Raw genomic sequence first — 14,314 nt, 5'->3', positions numbered from 1 at the left:
TATGTAAATTTTTAAAATGTCATTTAGGAGGATGGGGGTTTCCCAGATGAAATGCAGAATGTGACAAAAGAATCTAAGAGTATCACAGGTGTAGAAAGAACCCCACTGAAATGAGGAGGGAATAAGATGCTGACCTCAGCAACGAGAAAAGACAAACGTCGCATACTAACGTGAGATGCTAATAACTGGGGAAAATGGGTGTGGGGTATATGGGAATGCTCTGGACTATCTTTGGAATGATTCTGTAAATATAAAAGGATCCTAAAATTAAAAGTTTATTTTAAAGAACTGCACAGAGGACCAGAGACCTGTGGGGCAGTATAAAATGGTTGAACATATGTGTATCTAGAGTCCCAGAGAGAGTCACGTGGGCTAGAGTAATTTTTTAAGAGATAATCACCAAAACCTTTTAAAATTGATGAAAGACATAAACCTATAGATCTGAGAAGTGCAGTGTATCCCAAGCAGGATAAATTCAAAGAAAACAACATCACAGTCAAATAATTAAAAACTAAAGAAAAAAGGAAAATCTTAAAAGCAGACAAAGGAAAAAAGGCATATTGCATTTAGGATAACAAACATAAGAATGACAGGTGACTTCCCATCAGAAACAATGGAGGGAAATGGATGTGGCTCAAGCGATTGGGCTCCCGCCTACCACACAGGAGGTCCCTGTTTTGGTTCCCGGTGCCTCCTAAAGAAGACGGCGAGCTGGTGCATTGGGCAGGCAAGGCAAGCTGGCGCAGCAGGATGACACAACAAGAGGTACGTGAAGAAAAACATGATGAGAGCAACAACAGGGCAGGGAACAGAGGTGGCTTGAGTGACTGGGTGCCTCTCTCCCGCGTCGGAGGTCCCGGGTTTGGTTTCTGGTACCTCCTAAAGAAACAAGGGGGGCAAGGAAGGGGAGAGAAATAAATAAAAATAAATCTTAAAAAAAAACAACAACAAGGAAGATGAATAGACACAGCAAGTGCAGGCAGTGAGGGGATGGGGAGAAATTAATAAAATACATCTAAAAAAAAAAACCTCTTTGGAAAAAATAAAAGGAACACTGGAGGCCAAAGGATGATGGAGTAAACTCTTTCAAATGCGGGAAAAAATACCACCAGCAACGTCTCAGCATAGAGTTCTAAAATGAATGTGAAATACAAGCATTTCAAATGAGAACTTGGAGACTTTATCTCCAGCAGATCAGCTTTGTGGCAAATGCTAAATAAATGTCTTCAGGCAGAAGGAAAGTGAAACCAGGTGGAAGCCGGGATTGGTGAGTAGGTACAGCACAGAAACGGTCCGTAAATAGAGGCGGTGTTGTGGAAGTGCTCACATGCCTCTCCTTTGCTTCTAGTCTGCCAGACAGACCCAGAGCACGCGGCTGAGACAGGAGAGGAGCGGGTGCGGCTTCTGGCTTGGCCCCTGTTGTACCGCTTGACGACTTTCCCCACATCGGCTGCCCCAGCAGCTTGTAGGCTTTTCAGATGCTGCAGCTCAGGAGTTCCCCAGGGAAACAGTGGGCTCTTGAGGTGCCATTCCCATTACTGGAACAGGTAAGGCAGTGTGGCAGTTTGAAGCTTTTGTGGACCCCAGAAAATCCCGTTAAAGCTGACCCATTTCTGTGCACGCAAACTTACTGTAAATGGGCCTGTGATTAAACTCCTCCAGGTAAGGGCCTCCTACCAGATTGCATGACCCAGGGCGGGCTTAATCCTCTGGCCAGAGTCCTCTATAAACAGAGGAATAAAAAGCCACAGATACAGAAAAATGCTGCAGAGGCAGAGAGGAACCCCGAAACCGAGGGAGACAAGCAGACGCGGCCAGTGCCTGACCGCCCACGGCTGCAGCTCAGGGAAAAGCCTCTCTGAGGATGCCGGGGTGTGGACACTTCGAGACCGCAGAACCGTAAATCCTGGGGGGAAAAGCCACCCCGTTTCTGGTGTAGTGCTCTGGCAGCTTGTAGTGAACTCATCCAGGTGGACGTGCTTTCCCCATGGCACTGCCCCTCGACTCACATGAAATTCATTGTTAGAAGAAACCTGCGAGGCTCTCCGCCCCATTTTCCTGGTGAGAAACCAGCAGGGAGGTGGAGGGGGGTACCCAGGGCCCCAGAACCAGCGAGGGGAGAATGTGGAGTTCCAGCCTCCGTATTCTCCTTCAGAATATTTGTTCTTCTGAGGAAGATAAAAAGCCAAAAATCAAGACCCCTTTGACACAATGCTGATTAGAAATGAAGCCTGACTTCCTATAATGCTAAAAAATGAGCAACAGGAAACACAGAGGGATATTTTTATCCTTAACTACAGCTCTTTTTTCCTTTCTAATTCCAGACAGGAGTAGCTTTCTTTAATTACCCAATTGACACATTATCTTCCCTTTAATATTTTTTAATTGACTTGAAAAACTTCTATAATATGCCCCTAATTTTCACAGATTTTTTATTCTTGAAAAAGGAATTTTGACATTTCTTCTGAAAGTTTTGCTTTCCTAAAGGTTGGCCCTGATCTGATTGCATTAATGTTTCTTCTTTCTCTTTTTAAAGAAAAAAAAAAGGAAGGAAAGAGAGCGGAATGGTAAAGAACTTGGCTGGGTGGAAAGAACAAGCCTCCCTGGAGAGCGTGTGGCCACGGGCTGGTTGTCAGGTAGATTTGGGACTGCCTTTATTCGACTGTGTGGTCAGGAGAACCTCAAGCTGAGAAATTAATTTACAGCAGCCCCAGGCTGGCAACGTCTCAAGGTGCCAAATGGAAACAAAAACAGATACTCTCTGGAGGGATAATTTCTCAGCCCAAGCAACCCAGAGGACATGATTTATGTTTGTGAGTAGTCGAGTTTCTACCAGTGAGAAACAATAAAGAGCAGAACTAGGACGCCGGGGGATTCAGATGTCGGAATTACGGGGTCCAGAAGCCGTGGAAGCTGACATCCTTGGCCCTAATTTTGGAGCCGTATGCTTCAGAAGGTGACTGCTCTCTGCACCCGTGCCTTTGCCACGTAACTTCAGAGCTCCTCTCACTAAAGGGCAGAGGCTGTTCTCCCCGTCTCGTGATGCTGGGTTTGCTTACCTAACTTGCTTTGACCCACAGAATGAGGAGGAAGAGGCAGTGTTGCTCTTCTGAGCCTACTCCTAAGAGGTCCTGTGTTTTCACTTGCCATCCAGCAGTTCTCTCATTACTCAGGCTTGCCGATGGTCCCAGGAGATGATGAAACCCAAGTGCAACGGAGATGCCCCAGCTGAGCCACCCTAGATCAGCTGACGCCCAGCCAACCTACGGAAGTGTTATAATAAATGGTTGTTGGGAAGCGGATGTGGCTCAAGGGATTGGGCTCCTGTCTATCATACGGGGGGTCCAGGGTTGGATTCCTGGGGCCTCCTGGTGAAGGCAAGTGGGCCCAAGCGGAGAGATGGCCTGTGCGGAATACTAGCCCACACAGGAATGCTGGCCCACATGGCAAGCTGACCCAAGAGGAGAGCTGACACAACAAAAGAGACCCAGAGGAGAGACAGTAAGAGACAGAGCGGACCAGGGAGCTGAGGTGCAAGAGATTGAGCACCTCTCTCCCACTCCAGAAGGTCCTGGGATCTGTTCCTGGTGCTGCCTAAAGAGAAGACAAGGAAATACAGATGAATGCTCGGTGAGTGGACACAGAGAGCAGACAATGAGGTGGGAGGGGAGAAGTAAATAAATAAATCTTTTAAAAAGAGATTTCTTTAAAAAAAAAATAATAAATGGTTGTTGTTTTAAGCCACTGAGGTTTTTTTTTTTTAAGGAGGTACCAGGGATTGAACCCAGGGCCTTATACATGGGAAGCAGGCGCTCAACCACTGAGGTATATCAACTCCTCAAAGAGAGTTGTTTTTTTCATTTGTTTGTTTTGTTTTTAGGAGGTACCAAGGATCAAACCTGGGACCTTGTACATGGGAAGCAGGTACACAATTACTTGACCTACATCTGCTCACCTAAGCCATTGAGTTTTGGGGGTGCTTTGTTAGGCAGCAAGAGCTAACCAATGCAGAAAATAAATAAATTTGAAATAGTTAAAAAGAATTGAAAACAAGATAAAAATTTAAAAAAAAATCAAATGGAAAAAGAATCAACTTGAAAAAGTCATTGAAATTCTAGAAAAAATGTAGTTGTGAGATTAAAAAACAATAGGCATCTAAATGGATAAGTTAAATGGCCAATATAACAAATCTGAAGAGATATTTAGTACATTGAAAGATAGTTCTAAGAAAACTACCAGTAATTCAGATATAAAAGAAGGAAATAGGAAAGAAAAGTTGGGAGACATGGAGGATAGAGTAAGAAAAATTGAATTTATATGTAATCAGAATTTTAGATGGAGAGGTTAGAGAGAATGTGTGAGACACAGTATTAAATAAAAAGACTGGCTGAAATTTTCCAAAACTGATAGAAGTCATTAATACTCAGATTCAAGAAGCACAACTAATCCAAAGCAGAAAAGAGCAAAAGAGACACTTTTAGTAACAATACAGATAACCAAAGACAGAAAACAGTTAAGAGAGAGAAGATAGCTCACCCAGGAAAGAGTGTCAATTAGATTGACAGCGGATTTCAGAGCAGCAACAACAGAAGACAGTGGAACTAAATCTTCAAGAAAGTGAGAGAAAATAACGCCAAGTCCAGTTAAATGATCACTCAAGGGTGAATGCTAAGTAAAGCCATTTAAAAATAAACAAAAATTAAGAATTTACTGATGGAAGGCGATTTGAAAGCAGTGCTCCCAAATTTGCGTGCTCATGAGACAGGCCTGATGTGCTTGTCCAGCTCCTGAGGCCTTACCTTGTACCTTACCTCCTGGGTCCTACCAGATCTGGATTGTGAAAAATGACCTCAGCTTAATCTTACTATCGGGAAAGCCTGGGAAACTCTGAGCTAAAGCAGCATGTTTCAAACTTCAGCGGGCCACCCCGGGGCTGCTGTTAAATGCAGATTCTGATCCAGCAGGCCCAGAGCGAGCTGTGAGATTCTGTATTTCTAACCAGCTCAGAGGTGATGCAGACATCTCTGGTCCATGGACCACACTGGTATATTAAATGCCTAAAGTCTGCTCTTCAGACTGGAGAAAAAATAGTTTCAGAAGAAATGTCTGAGATGTAAGAAGAATGATGAACATAGGAACATGTAAATTAACATTGGCTGGATCAAATAATAATGTTGCCTACATTTAGTGGGTGAAAATTAACGTGGAAACCAAGTACTTAACAGCAGTAATATGTGAGCTGGGGGAAGGGTGTAAGAAAAGCTAAAGTCCTTATATTGTGTGGAAGAAAGGTCAGTATATTCATTAGCTTAATACTTTATTAAGTTGAATACGGATATAAAAATTTAAGGTAGAGAAGTTCTGCTTCTACTTAGGACATTGAAAGTCTCAACAGAATATCAGTCTCATCCTAACAAGAAAAAGCCAGATAATGTACAAAATTTTTCTGGTGCTACCTAAGAGATGATGTCACAAGGCAACCAAGAAAACTAAATTACCAAGAGTGACAAGTGCTTCCATGGAGAGGTGGACACATGAATTGTTTCACCTTCGGCAGAAATCAGCTAAAATGTTTAAAAAGTCTTAAAGCCAAGTGTTGGCTAGCGTTTCAGTTAGGAAGAGCTGGAAATTCTCAAGAGAAGGGGACTGCGCACTCACAAGCTCTTTTCTATGAGCCTTCACCATGTACAATGAGAAATGTTGAGGGCAGGTCAGAAGACCAAAGGAGCTTGGAGGCACAGGCCAAAAGCCCTTCCTGCTTGCACACACTTTCCTCCTGTAGGAAGCAAAAGCCTTAAGCCAGTGGGGGAAGAAAAGCAAACCCTCTCACCACCAGGGATGGGCAAAAAATCCACTGCATCTGGAGGAGGGTTAGAAGAAAAATGCCTCTTCCTGTGGGAGACATGCATGAAATCAGAGGCTGACCTCAAGCAGAGGTCTGCTGCTGCTCTGGGAGGGGTGGAACTCCCCTGCCCAAGGCTCAGGTAAACGGCAAAGGTTGGCTGCCACGGGGATAGAGGAAAGAATCTGAGAGTGCTCCACCCCCCGGTCTGCCTAAGCTGAGAGTGGGCCAAGACAACAGAGACCCCCTTCCCAAAACAGGGGCTTAGCACTTGGGAAGGGGCAAAAGCATGGAGGGAAACTGTCTCGCAGCATCCAGGGACTTCTGAAAACTGAGAGTGGAGCAGGGACAAAGAAAAAAGCCCTCTGGTATCCTAAGCCCCACTACTCTAAGCACAGGGTAGTGACAGCCCATTGCCTGGGAGGAACTGGATGTCTGTGGTGACTGAGGGCAACAATTCCAGCAGCAAAACAATTCCAGCTTGCTCCTGGCTGGACTGACTCACCCTTCACACTGATGGCCTGGCAGAAGAAGACGTGTGCCTACTTCTGAGGCCATTTACCTTAGCCTCTGCTCTTCAGCATGGGATGTCCATCATTCAATAAAAAAATTATGAGACACATAGGGAAAAAGCAAGAACAAGCAATCTATAGCCAAGGGATAAAACAATCAGTAGAATAAGACTCTGAGAAAGCCCAGATACTGACACTATTGGAGAGGAACTTTAAAATGACAATGATTAATATGTTAAAAGATCTAATGGAAAAGGTGGATAACATGCATAGACAGATGGGAAATTTCAGCAGATGAAAACTATAAAAGGGAGTAATATGGAAACACCAGAAATATAAAGCACACTGTTAGAGGTGGAGAAGTTCTTTGACTGGCATAGCAGCACACTGTACACAGCTGAGGAAAGAATCAGTGAACCTGAAGACTAATTAGGCCAGCCTCTCTGAGCTGAATCACAAAGAATATTACAAGAGTGAATAAAAACTCAACAGAGCACCCCAATACTGGGGATAATATTAAACTATCTAACAGTCATGTAATTGGACTCAGAAAGAAAAGAAAGAGGAAGAGGTAGAAGAATCATTTGAAGAGACAATGACAGAGATTTTTTCCCAAAATTAGGGAAAGACAACAAACCACAAAGCCAAGAATTCCAGAGAAGACCAAGCAGTATGAGCACCAACATGCATACACACACTCACACACACACACACACACACACACTCCTAGACACACCATAGTCAAATTGCTGAAAACCACAACTAGAAAGAGAAGAAACATTATATACAGGAGAACAAAGATAAGAATTTCATCAGTAATTCCATCACAAATTTCTGACAGTTTGTCAGAAACTATGCAAGACAGAAGAAAATGGAGTAAGAAAGTAAAAACTTATCCACCCATAATACTATACCCAGCAAAATTATCTTTCAAAAATAAAGATGAAATAAAGACCTTTCCAGACAAACAAAAATTGAGAGAATTCATTGCTAATACACTTGCACTATAAGAAATGTTATAGGAAACTCAAGAATACCAGGAGGGAATTTGGATCTCCACAATGAAATGAACAGCACTGGAAATGGTTTTACAAAATGAGGAGAGAGGCTGGTAAGGCTCATCCAGCTCTAGAATTCATGGAATTCTGGAAAGTTAATTATACTTTATATTTGTGTAGGCTCAAGCAATATTATGACACATCAGCTGCCTAATAACTCTAAAGCAGCCCAGGAGTTATATTCTTTTGCAGTTTCATAGACTGATTGGATTTCAGAGATGAATAAGATCTTAGAAATTTAGTCAAATCTTCTTTTTTTGAAAAAGCAAACACTGAGGCAAGGTTTGGATCATGCAGCCAGTAAGCAACCGAGGTCAGAGTATAAATAAGCTCTAAACTCTGTTTTGGTTTAGAAACTATCAGACATTCTTTTGTCTAATTCAAATTTATAACTTCCTGGAGAAGATAGCAAATTGTATCTGGTTGTGCAAAATTAAATAGTAAAAGCTGTTCACTTTTTTTCCCGCCCCTCCCCTTATGGCTTTTTTTGTGTGCTGTCTGCTCTCTGTGTCCATTCATTGTGCGTTCTTCTGTGTCTGTATTTATTTTTAAATTTTATGTCCTCTCCCCCTTGCAGCTTGCTTGCTGTCTGCTCTCTGTGTCCATTCACTGTGCGCTCTTCTGTGTTTTTGCTTGTCTCCCTTTTTTGCTGTGTCACCTTGATGAGTCGGCTCTCTGCAGCACTTGCGGGCCGGGTGGCGCTCCACAGCGTGTGGGCGAGCCTGCCTTCACAAGGAGGCCCCGGGACACGAACCCAGGACCTCCCATACGGTAGACGGGAGCCCAATTGATTGAGCCACAGCCGCTTCCCTCACTTTTAAAAAAGAGATTTTGGAGAAAAGATCAGGGAGGTTAGGAAAAGAATGTTAAAAGTTTAGAAATGTCATCTTGAATTGTATTACATGTATAGTAATTAACAATAAGTGATATTTATGAACTATTATTACTTTACATGTAAGTCACATGCATGGCTTTCCACAATTAACTAAAATATGTTTTAAAAGCATCAGATTTATATTTGAGAATAGAAGAAGACAGGCTTTGTAATAAAAATAATTTGACAGAAGACAAAAAGAAACCCATCAAACAAGGCATCTATTAAAATCAGAGACCACCAAATAATGACAAAGGAAGGAAATATAATACCTCTATTCTTCATAGCTCAGCTGTGAAATATACATAGTAAAATACTGAAAATGGTGAGTCTGGATATAACCTAAAGCTGTGATGAACCTGTATTGAAAGACCAAGCCCCCAGGTGTTTGAGGAGCTGAACCTGCCCTCCGTATGGGAAGTCAGGAAGACATGTGACGTTTATTGATCATGTACAGCATGATGGGCATTTTCCTAAGTGTTGTTGATGTGTTAAGTCATTGAACCCTCAAATGAGCTTCTATGGTGTGTACCATTACCTCCCTTCTGTAGGTAATGAAACTGAGACACAGCGCAGCTAAGAAGACCCCCCAGGGTCACTCATCTGGGAGGCAGAGGAGCTGGATGCCCAGCTAGGCTGTCAGATCAGGAGCCTGGGCACTAACTATCACCTTAGAACGCCTCCTAATGTTCTAAAACTGAATAATAAGAGAGAAAAGAGTTTAAGAATGAGGTTTAGACACACAAGACACTCTAAATCCAGGGACAGGCAAGTTTTTTTGGTGAACGACCAGTTAGTAAATAGTTTAGGTTTTGTGGTCCACATAAGTCTCCATCTCAATTAGACAACTGTGTCTTATAGCACAAAAGTAGTCAACAGACAATACATAAATGAATGGGTGTGTTTGTGTTCCAATAAACCCTTATTTACAAAAACAGGTAGTGGGCCAGATTTGGCCCATTGGCTCTAAGTTCATCAGCCTCTGCACTAGACAATGAAAATGGTTGCTTCTGGGCAGAAGAATTTCAGGAAAGGCAGGAGTGGGGCGACGGGAATGTAAATTTTGTGAACATATTTGATTTTCTTAATAAGGTTTATCTATAACTTTAAGCATAATAATTTTAAAAATTTAAGATAAAAATGAAAAATGAGAAAATATACAACTTTCAAGCTAGTAAAGGGAAAATGAAATGAAAACAATAGACCAATGCGAAAGAAGGAAAGAGAAAAGAGACATAAGAAGTACAAAACAAAACAGAAAAAAATGTTTCATTAACTACAATGATTATAGACTAAATCCTCCAGTTAAAATACAGAGATTATCAGACAGATAAAACCCAAAATCCAGCTATACATTATTACAAGAGATACATTCAAAGCTGAAGACATAAAAAGGTTCAAAGAAAAAGGAAAAAATAAGCCAACCTAATATCCCTGAGTTGTTATTACTCATATCAGACAAAATAGAATTTAAGGCAAAAAGCATTATTAAGATAGAGTCATTACACAATTAAAAAAGATTTAGTTCCCCAGGAAGATAGACCAATTCTAAGTTGTATTCTCCTAATAATGTTGTCTTAAAATAGGTTAATTAACATTTGGATAACTCTATGAAGAAATTAATGATTCTGTAGTTCAAGATTTTAACACACACATCTTCCTATAATTGAAAGATAAAAAAAATATAAAAAGTAAATATATGGAAGGTTTGATTGATTGACTATATTTAAGAGCTTTCCTCTAACAACTTATATTGCACAAGCATGCACGGATTGCTTACAAAAATGACCATGTGTTAGTCCTAAAGCATCAACAAACAGCAAAGAACCAACATCACACGAACTATGGTTCGACAATGCAATGAAGAATTAAGTTAGAAGTCAATTTAAAAAGGTAGCAACAATAACCCCCTGTCCCTCTTCTGGAAATTAAGCAAGATTTCTAAAACTCATGAGTCAATGAAAACAACCATAGCAGAAATGAAAAAAATACTTAGAAATAAATGATGATAACATCACTAAGTATCAAACCTTCTGGCATTTGGCTAAATCTGTTCCTATGGGTGTGTGGTCCTTTTGATTGGACTATGCCAGTGAAGCAAGACTCAGGGTGGGTCTCTGCCCTCTTACTGGAGCTGACATAAACAGAGACACACAGAGAAAGCAAGCCATGCTGATCCTGCTGAGAGTCCAGAGTGGCTGAAAGAGGGGCCCGCAGTCTGGAATCAGTGAGCACAGAAGCACAGAAAGATGTCCCCAAGGGGCTGGCCGCAAGAGCAGCTCAAGGTTGAGGAGACGAGCCCTGCCATATGTCTGATCACCACGTGGCAGGACGCCAGGATCACCAGTGGCTGATTTTGGTGAGGAAGCACCTCTGATGGTAGCTTGATTTGGACATTTCGCAACCTTGGAACTGTAAGCTTTTACCCCAAATAAAATTCCCATGATAAAAGCCAACCCAGTTCTGGAACTCTGCATTGGCAGCCCTGGGGCAAACTTAGACAACCACCCAGCTAAACAGATTAAGAAATCAGACAGGGGAGGGGATTTGGCTCAATGGATAGAGCATCTGCCTACCACATGGGAGGTCCAGGGTTCAAACCCAGGGCCTCCTGACCCGTGTGGTGAGCTGACCCATGTGCAGTGCTGATGCACGCAAGGAGTGCTGTGCCACGCAGGGGTGTCCCCCACGTAGGGGAGCCCCACGCCCAAGGAGTGTGCCCCAAAAGGAGAGCTGCCTCACGCAAAAAAGTGCACCAGGAGTGGCACCACACACACAGAGAACTGACGCAGCAAGATGATGCAGCAAAAAGAGACAGATTCTCACTGCTGCTGACCAGAATACAGGCGGACACAGAAGAACACACAGGGAATGGTCAGAGAGAGCAGACAACAGGGTGCGGTGCGGGGGAAGGGAGAGAAATAAATAAAAATAAATAAATCTTTAAAAAAATCAGAGAGGAAGATGGAGGAAATCTAAAAATCAGAGGAGAGAAACACTAAGGATAAAGTCAGAAATCAGCTACATGGAAATGAAGATACAACAGAGCGGATTAATCAAGCTCAAAGTTGGATCTTTAAAAGGCTGGGAAGGGTCTGGCTGACTGCCCAGGGAAAGGCACGGCAAGTCCCCGGGACCCACCAGGGAACGGAAGCCCTGCAGCTGCCGCTCACCTCGCCTCTCTGGTGTGGGGTCTCTGCTCGGACGTGCCAAGGTGGCGGGAGGGCTGGCCGGGGCGTGGGGGGCTGGCTCCTCTTTCTGGACTCAGCGTGGGCACTTCCTCTGGGAGCCTTCCCTGGTGTCCCCTGGGCCACCCCCGTCCTGCATTTACCACCAGTGCCTCCCAGGGCCACTGGGGCTGGCAGGAGAAAATGCCTGCACGGGGTAACTGGACACGGTAACTGATGCTGCGAGCACGGGGGCTGGGCAGCCGTGCCAATCCTGGCTCAGCCGCTTACCAGCCGACCGCCTGGGGGTCATGAACCCTCTGGGTCTCAGTTTCTCCATCTGAGAAATGGGATAAAGCAGAGCCCACTGCAGGGGGCGCCGAGAGGGCAGAACAGCTCCTGCGGGGCTGGGGCCCTGCCTCCTGGCACTCCCCAGCAGCCGAGGGGGCCCTCCACCCCGCACCCGGGCAGGGGGCTTGCCCAGCCCCCGGAGGCCTCGGAACCAGGCGCACTCGTCCCCAAGGCGCTCCCTCGCGCTCTTCCCGGGCCCCACGCCCCGGCGGGGTCCGAGGGCCGCCGGGCAGCAGCCGCACCGCGCGGCGCTCCCGGCGGGGACCGCGAGTCCCGGGGAGACCCGGCCCAGGGGGGCGGCCAGGTGAGCCGCGCCGGGCGGGGGTGGGGGCGGCGCGGGGCCGGCCTGTCCCCGCCGCACCGGGGCGCGGGCTCCTGCGCTGGGCCGAGGCGGCGAGCGCGGCGCGCGGGCGGGGGGTGCGCTTCCCGGGATGCGCGGGGGCGGCCGGGGTCCCGGACTGCGGCCTCGCGGGGGCGCGCAGAGCCCGAGAGCCAGGAGCCCGCAGGGAGCCGCGCGCCCGCCGCAGCCCGGGCCAGAGCCTGCTGCGACCCGCGGCGGCCGGGGCAGGCCGCGCCCTCCCCGCTCGGCGTCCGGGGCCACCGCAGCCCCGGGCCGCGCGCCGCCCCCGCCCCGACCTGCGCCAGCGCCCCCGCGCGGCTAGGCTGCCCGCGCACCTGGGCACCGGCGTCCTCCGGGGAGGGCCAGGGGCGGGGCGAGAGCCTGGGGGCGGGGCCGAGGGGCTGGGGGCTGGGGGCCCGGGGCGGGGCTGAGAGCCTGGGGGCGGAGCTGAGAGCCCGGGGGCGGGGCCAAGAGCTTGGGGGCGGGGCGGGGGTCTGGGGCGGGGCTGAGGGCCCCCGGGAGTGGGGGCCTGGGGGCGGTGCTGAGGGCCCGGGGGCGGTGCTGAGAGCCTGGGGGCGGGGCCAAGAGCTTGGGGGCGGTGTTGAGGGCCTGGGGCGGGGCTGAGGGCCTGGGGGCGGGGCTGAGGGTCTGGGGGTGGAGCTGAGAGCCCGGGGGCGGGGCCAAGAGCTTGGGGGCGGGGCGGGGGTCTGGGGCGGGGCTGAGGGCCCCCGGGAGTGGGGGCCTGGGGGCGGGGCCGAGTGCCTGGGGCGGGGCTGAGAGCCTGGGGGCGGGACTGAGGGCCTGGGGGCGGGGGCAGGGGGAGCACAGCCTGGGGCGGCTGCCCTGAGGGATGGGCACTCACCTCTGCCGGTGGCGTGGAGGACCCCCAGGGCCACCAGGGCGGCGGTCAGCAGCAGCAGCGCCCCTCCCAGGAGGCGCTGGCCCTTCCTCCCCGGCCGGCAGGCCGTCTCCATCATCTCCATCTGGCTCTCCGACCTTCCCATCACTGCGTCTCTGGACAGGGGGACAGTGCGTGGCTGAGCCACCAAAGGCTGAGGGCACCGGGGAAGGGGCCCGGTCGGTGCCTCCAGGGCCTCCCCAGGGCTGGGCGGCCAGACACCGGCCAGAGCAGGGACCAGTCCTTCTGGCCGCTTGGCCTCTCCAGCCCACGAACCCTGAGTGCGAGGCTCCGAGTGCCCGGGGGTACCCGTGGGACCAGGGCAGGTGGGCTGGCCTTTGTGGGCCTCCCCCTCCTGGTGGGCCTCCCTCCCAACCCTTGCTCTGGCAGAGGCCGGCCCGGGGGCCACACTGCCCAGAGCTTCGGGTCTGCACGCCAAACCCAGAGGCTGCCCGGGGCTGCTTGTGGCCGGGGAAGGGTCCAGTGACACTGTCTGGGTCTCAGACCACTGGCCTCTGCGCCCACTTCCTGCCTGGAGTGCGGGCCGGGCAGGGGCCACCCGGGCAAGGCAGCCTCTAGGGCGCCACAGCCCATGCCCAGCTCCTGCCCCGTCACTGCGGGGACGTAGAGGGCGGCATGACACGTGGGGCTGGGGCAGGGCTGCTCCCAGGATGGGAGTGAGGTAGGTGAGCGAGTGTGTGCGTGCGTGTGCGTGCGTGTGTGTTGGAGAATTACAGGATATGTGTGCGTGTATGAGCATGTAAGTGTGTGCATGTGTGTGTGTGCGCGTGCATATGCACTACGTGTGTGCACGTGTGAGTGTACATGAGCGTGTGAGGCGTGTGCATCTGTGCATGTGTGTGTGCACGTGTGTGTGCACTGGCACGTGCCCCTTGCTGGCCTCTGAGAACGTGGGCCTCCTGGGGATGCGCCCTAGGCGAGCTCATGCGCGGCCTGCGCTGGGGGGCTGGAGTGTGGGGAGAACACGAGGAAGACGCAGCTGGCCTGCCCTCGGGGCGCCCTGCTGCAGGGACCGCGGCCGTGTGGCCCAGTGCCCGGAGCCCTGTCCCCGACGCGGTGGCAGGATTCGGCATGTCTACCTCTCCGGGCATCGCCTGTCCAGTGGGACCTGAGGCACCGCCCTGGCGGTCCCTGATTGTAGGTGGCAAGGGCGTCTCGGCCAGTGGGGCCAGAGGGGCCGGAGCCCCGGCCTCCACCGCCCTGTCCGGCCCGGTGCTTGGCCTGTGCAGGCTGCAGACCGGCCGGCCGGGG

General features: G+C 48.9%; 1 protein-coding gene across 1 annotated transcript in view; it reads right to left on the bottom strand.

Annotated features, from left to right (window-relative positions):
- Positions 1 to 13,148, bottom strand: part of MMEL1 (membrane metalloendopeptidase like 1) — a 37,229-nt gene extending 24,081 nt beyond the window's left edge. The window contains 1 exon segment of the mRNA XM_058304604.1: positions 13,007 to 13,148. Coding sequence (XP_058160587.1) covers positions 13,007 to 13,148 — 142 coding nt within the window.
- Between the last annotated feature and the right edge of the window lie 1,166 nt (positions 13,149 to 14,314).

The sequence above is a fragment of the Dasypus novemcinctus genome, chromosome 9 (assembly GCF_030445035.2).
Source record: "Dasypus novemcinctus isolate mDasNov1 chromosome 9, mDasNov1.1.hap2, whole genome shotgun sequence".
Lineage (NCBI taxonomy): Eukaryota > Metazoa > Chordata > Mammalia > Cingulata > Dasypodidae > Dasypus > Dasypus novemcinctus.
This window is presented reverse-complemented; position numbering and strand designations above follow the sequence as displayed.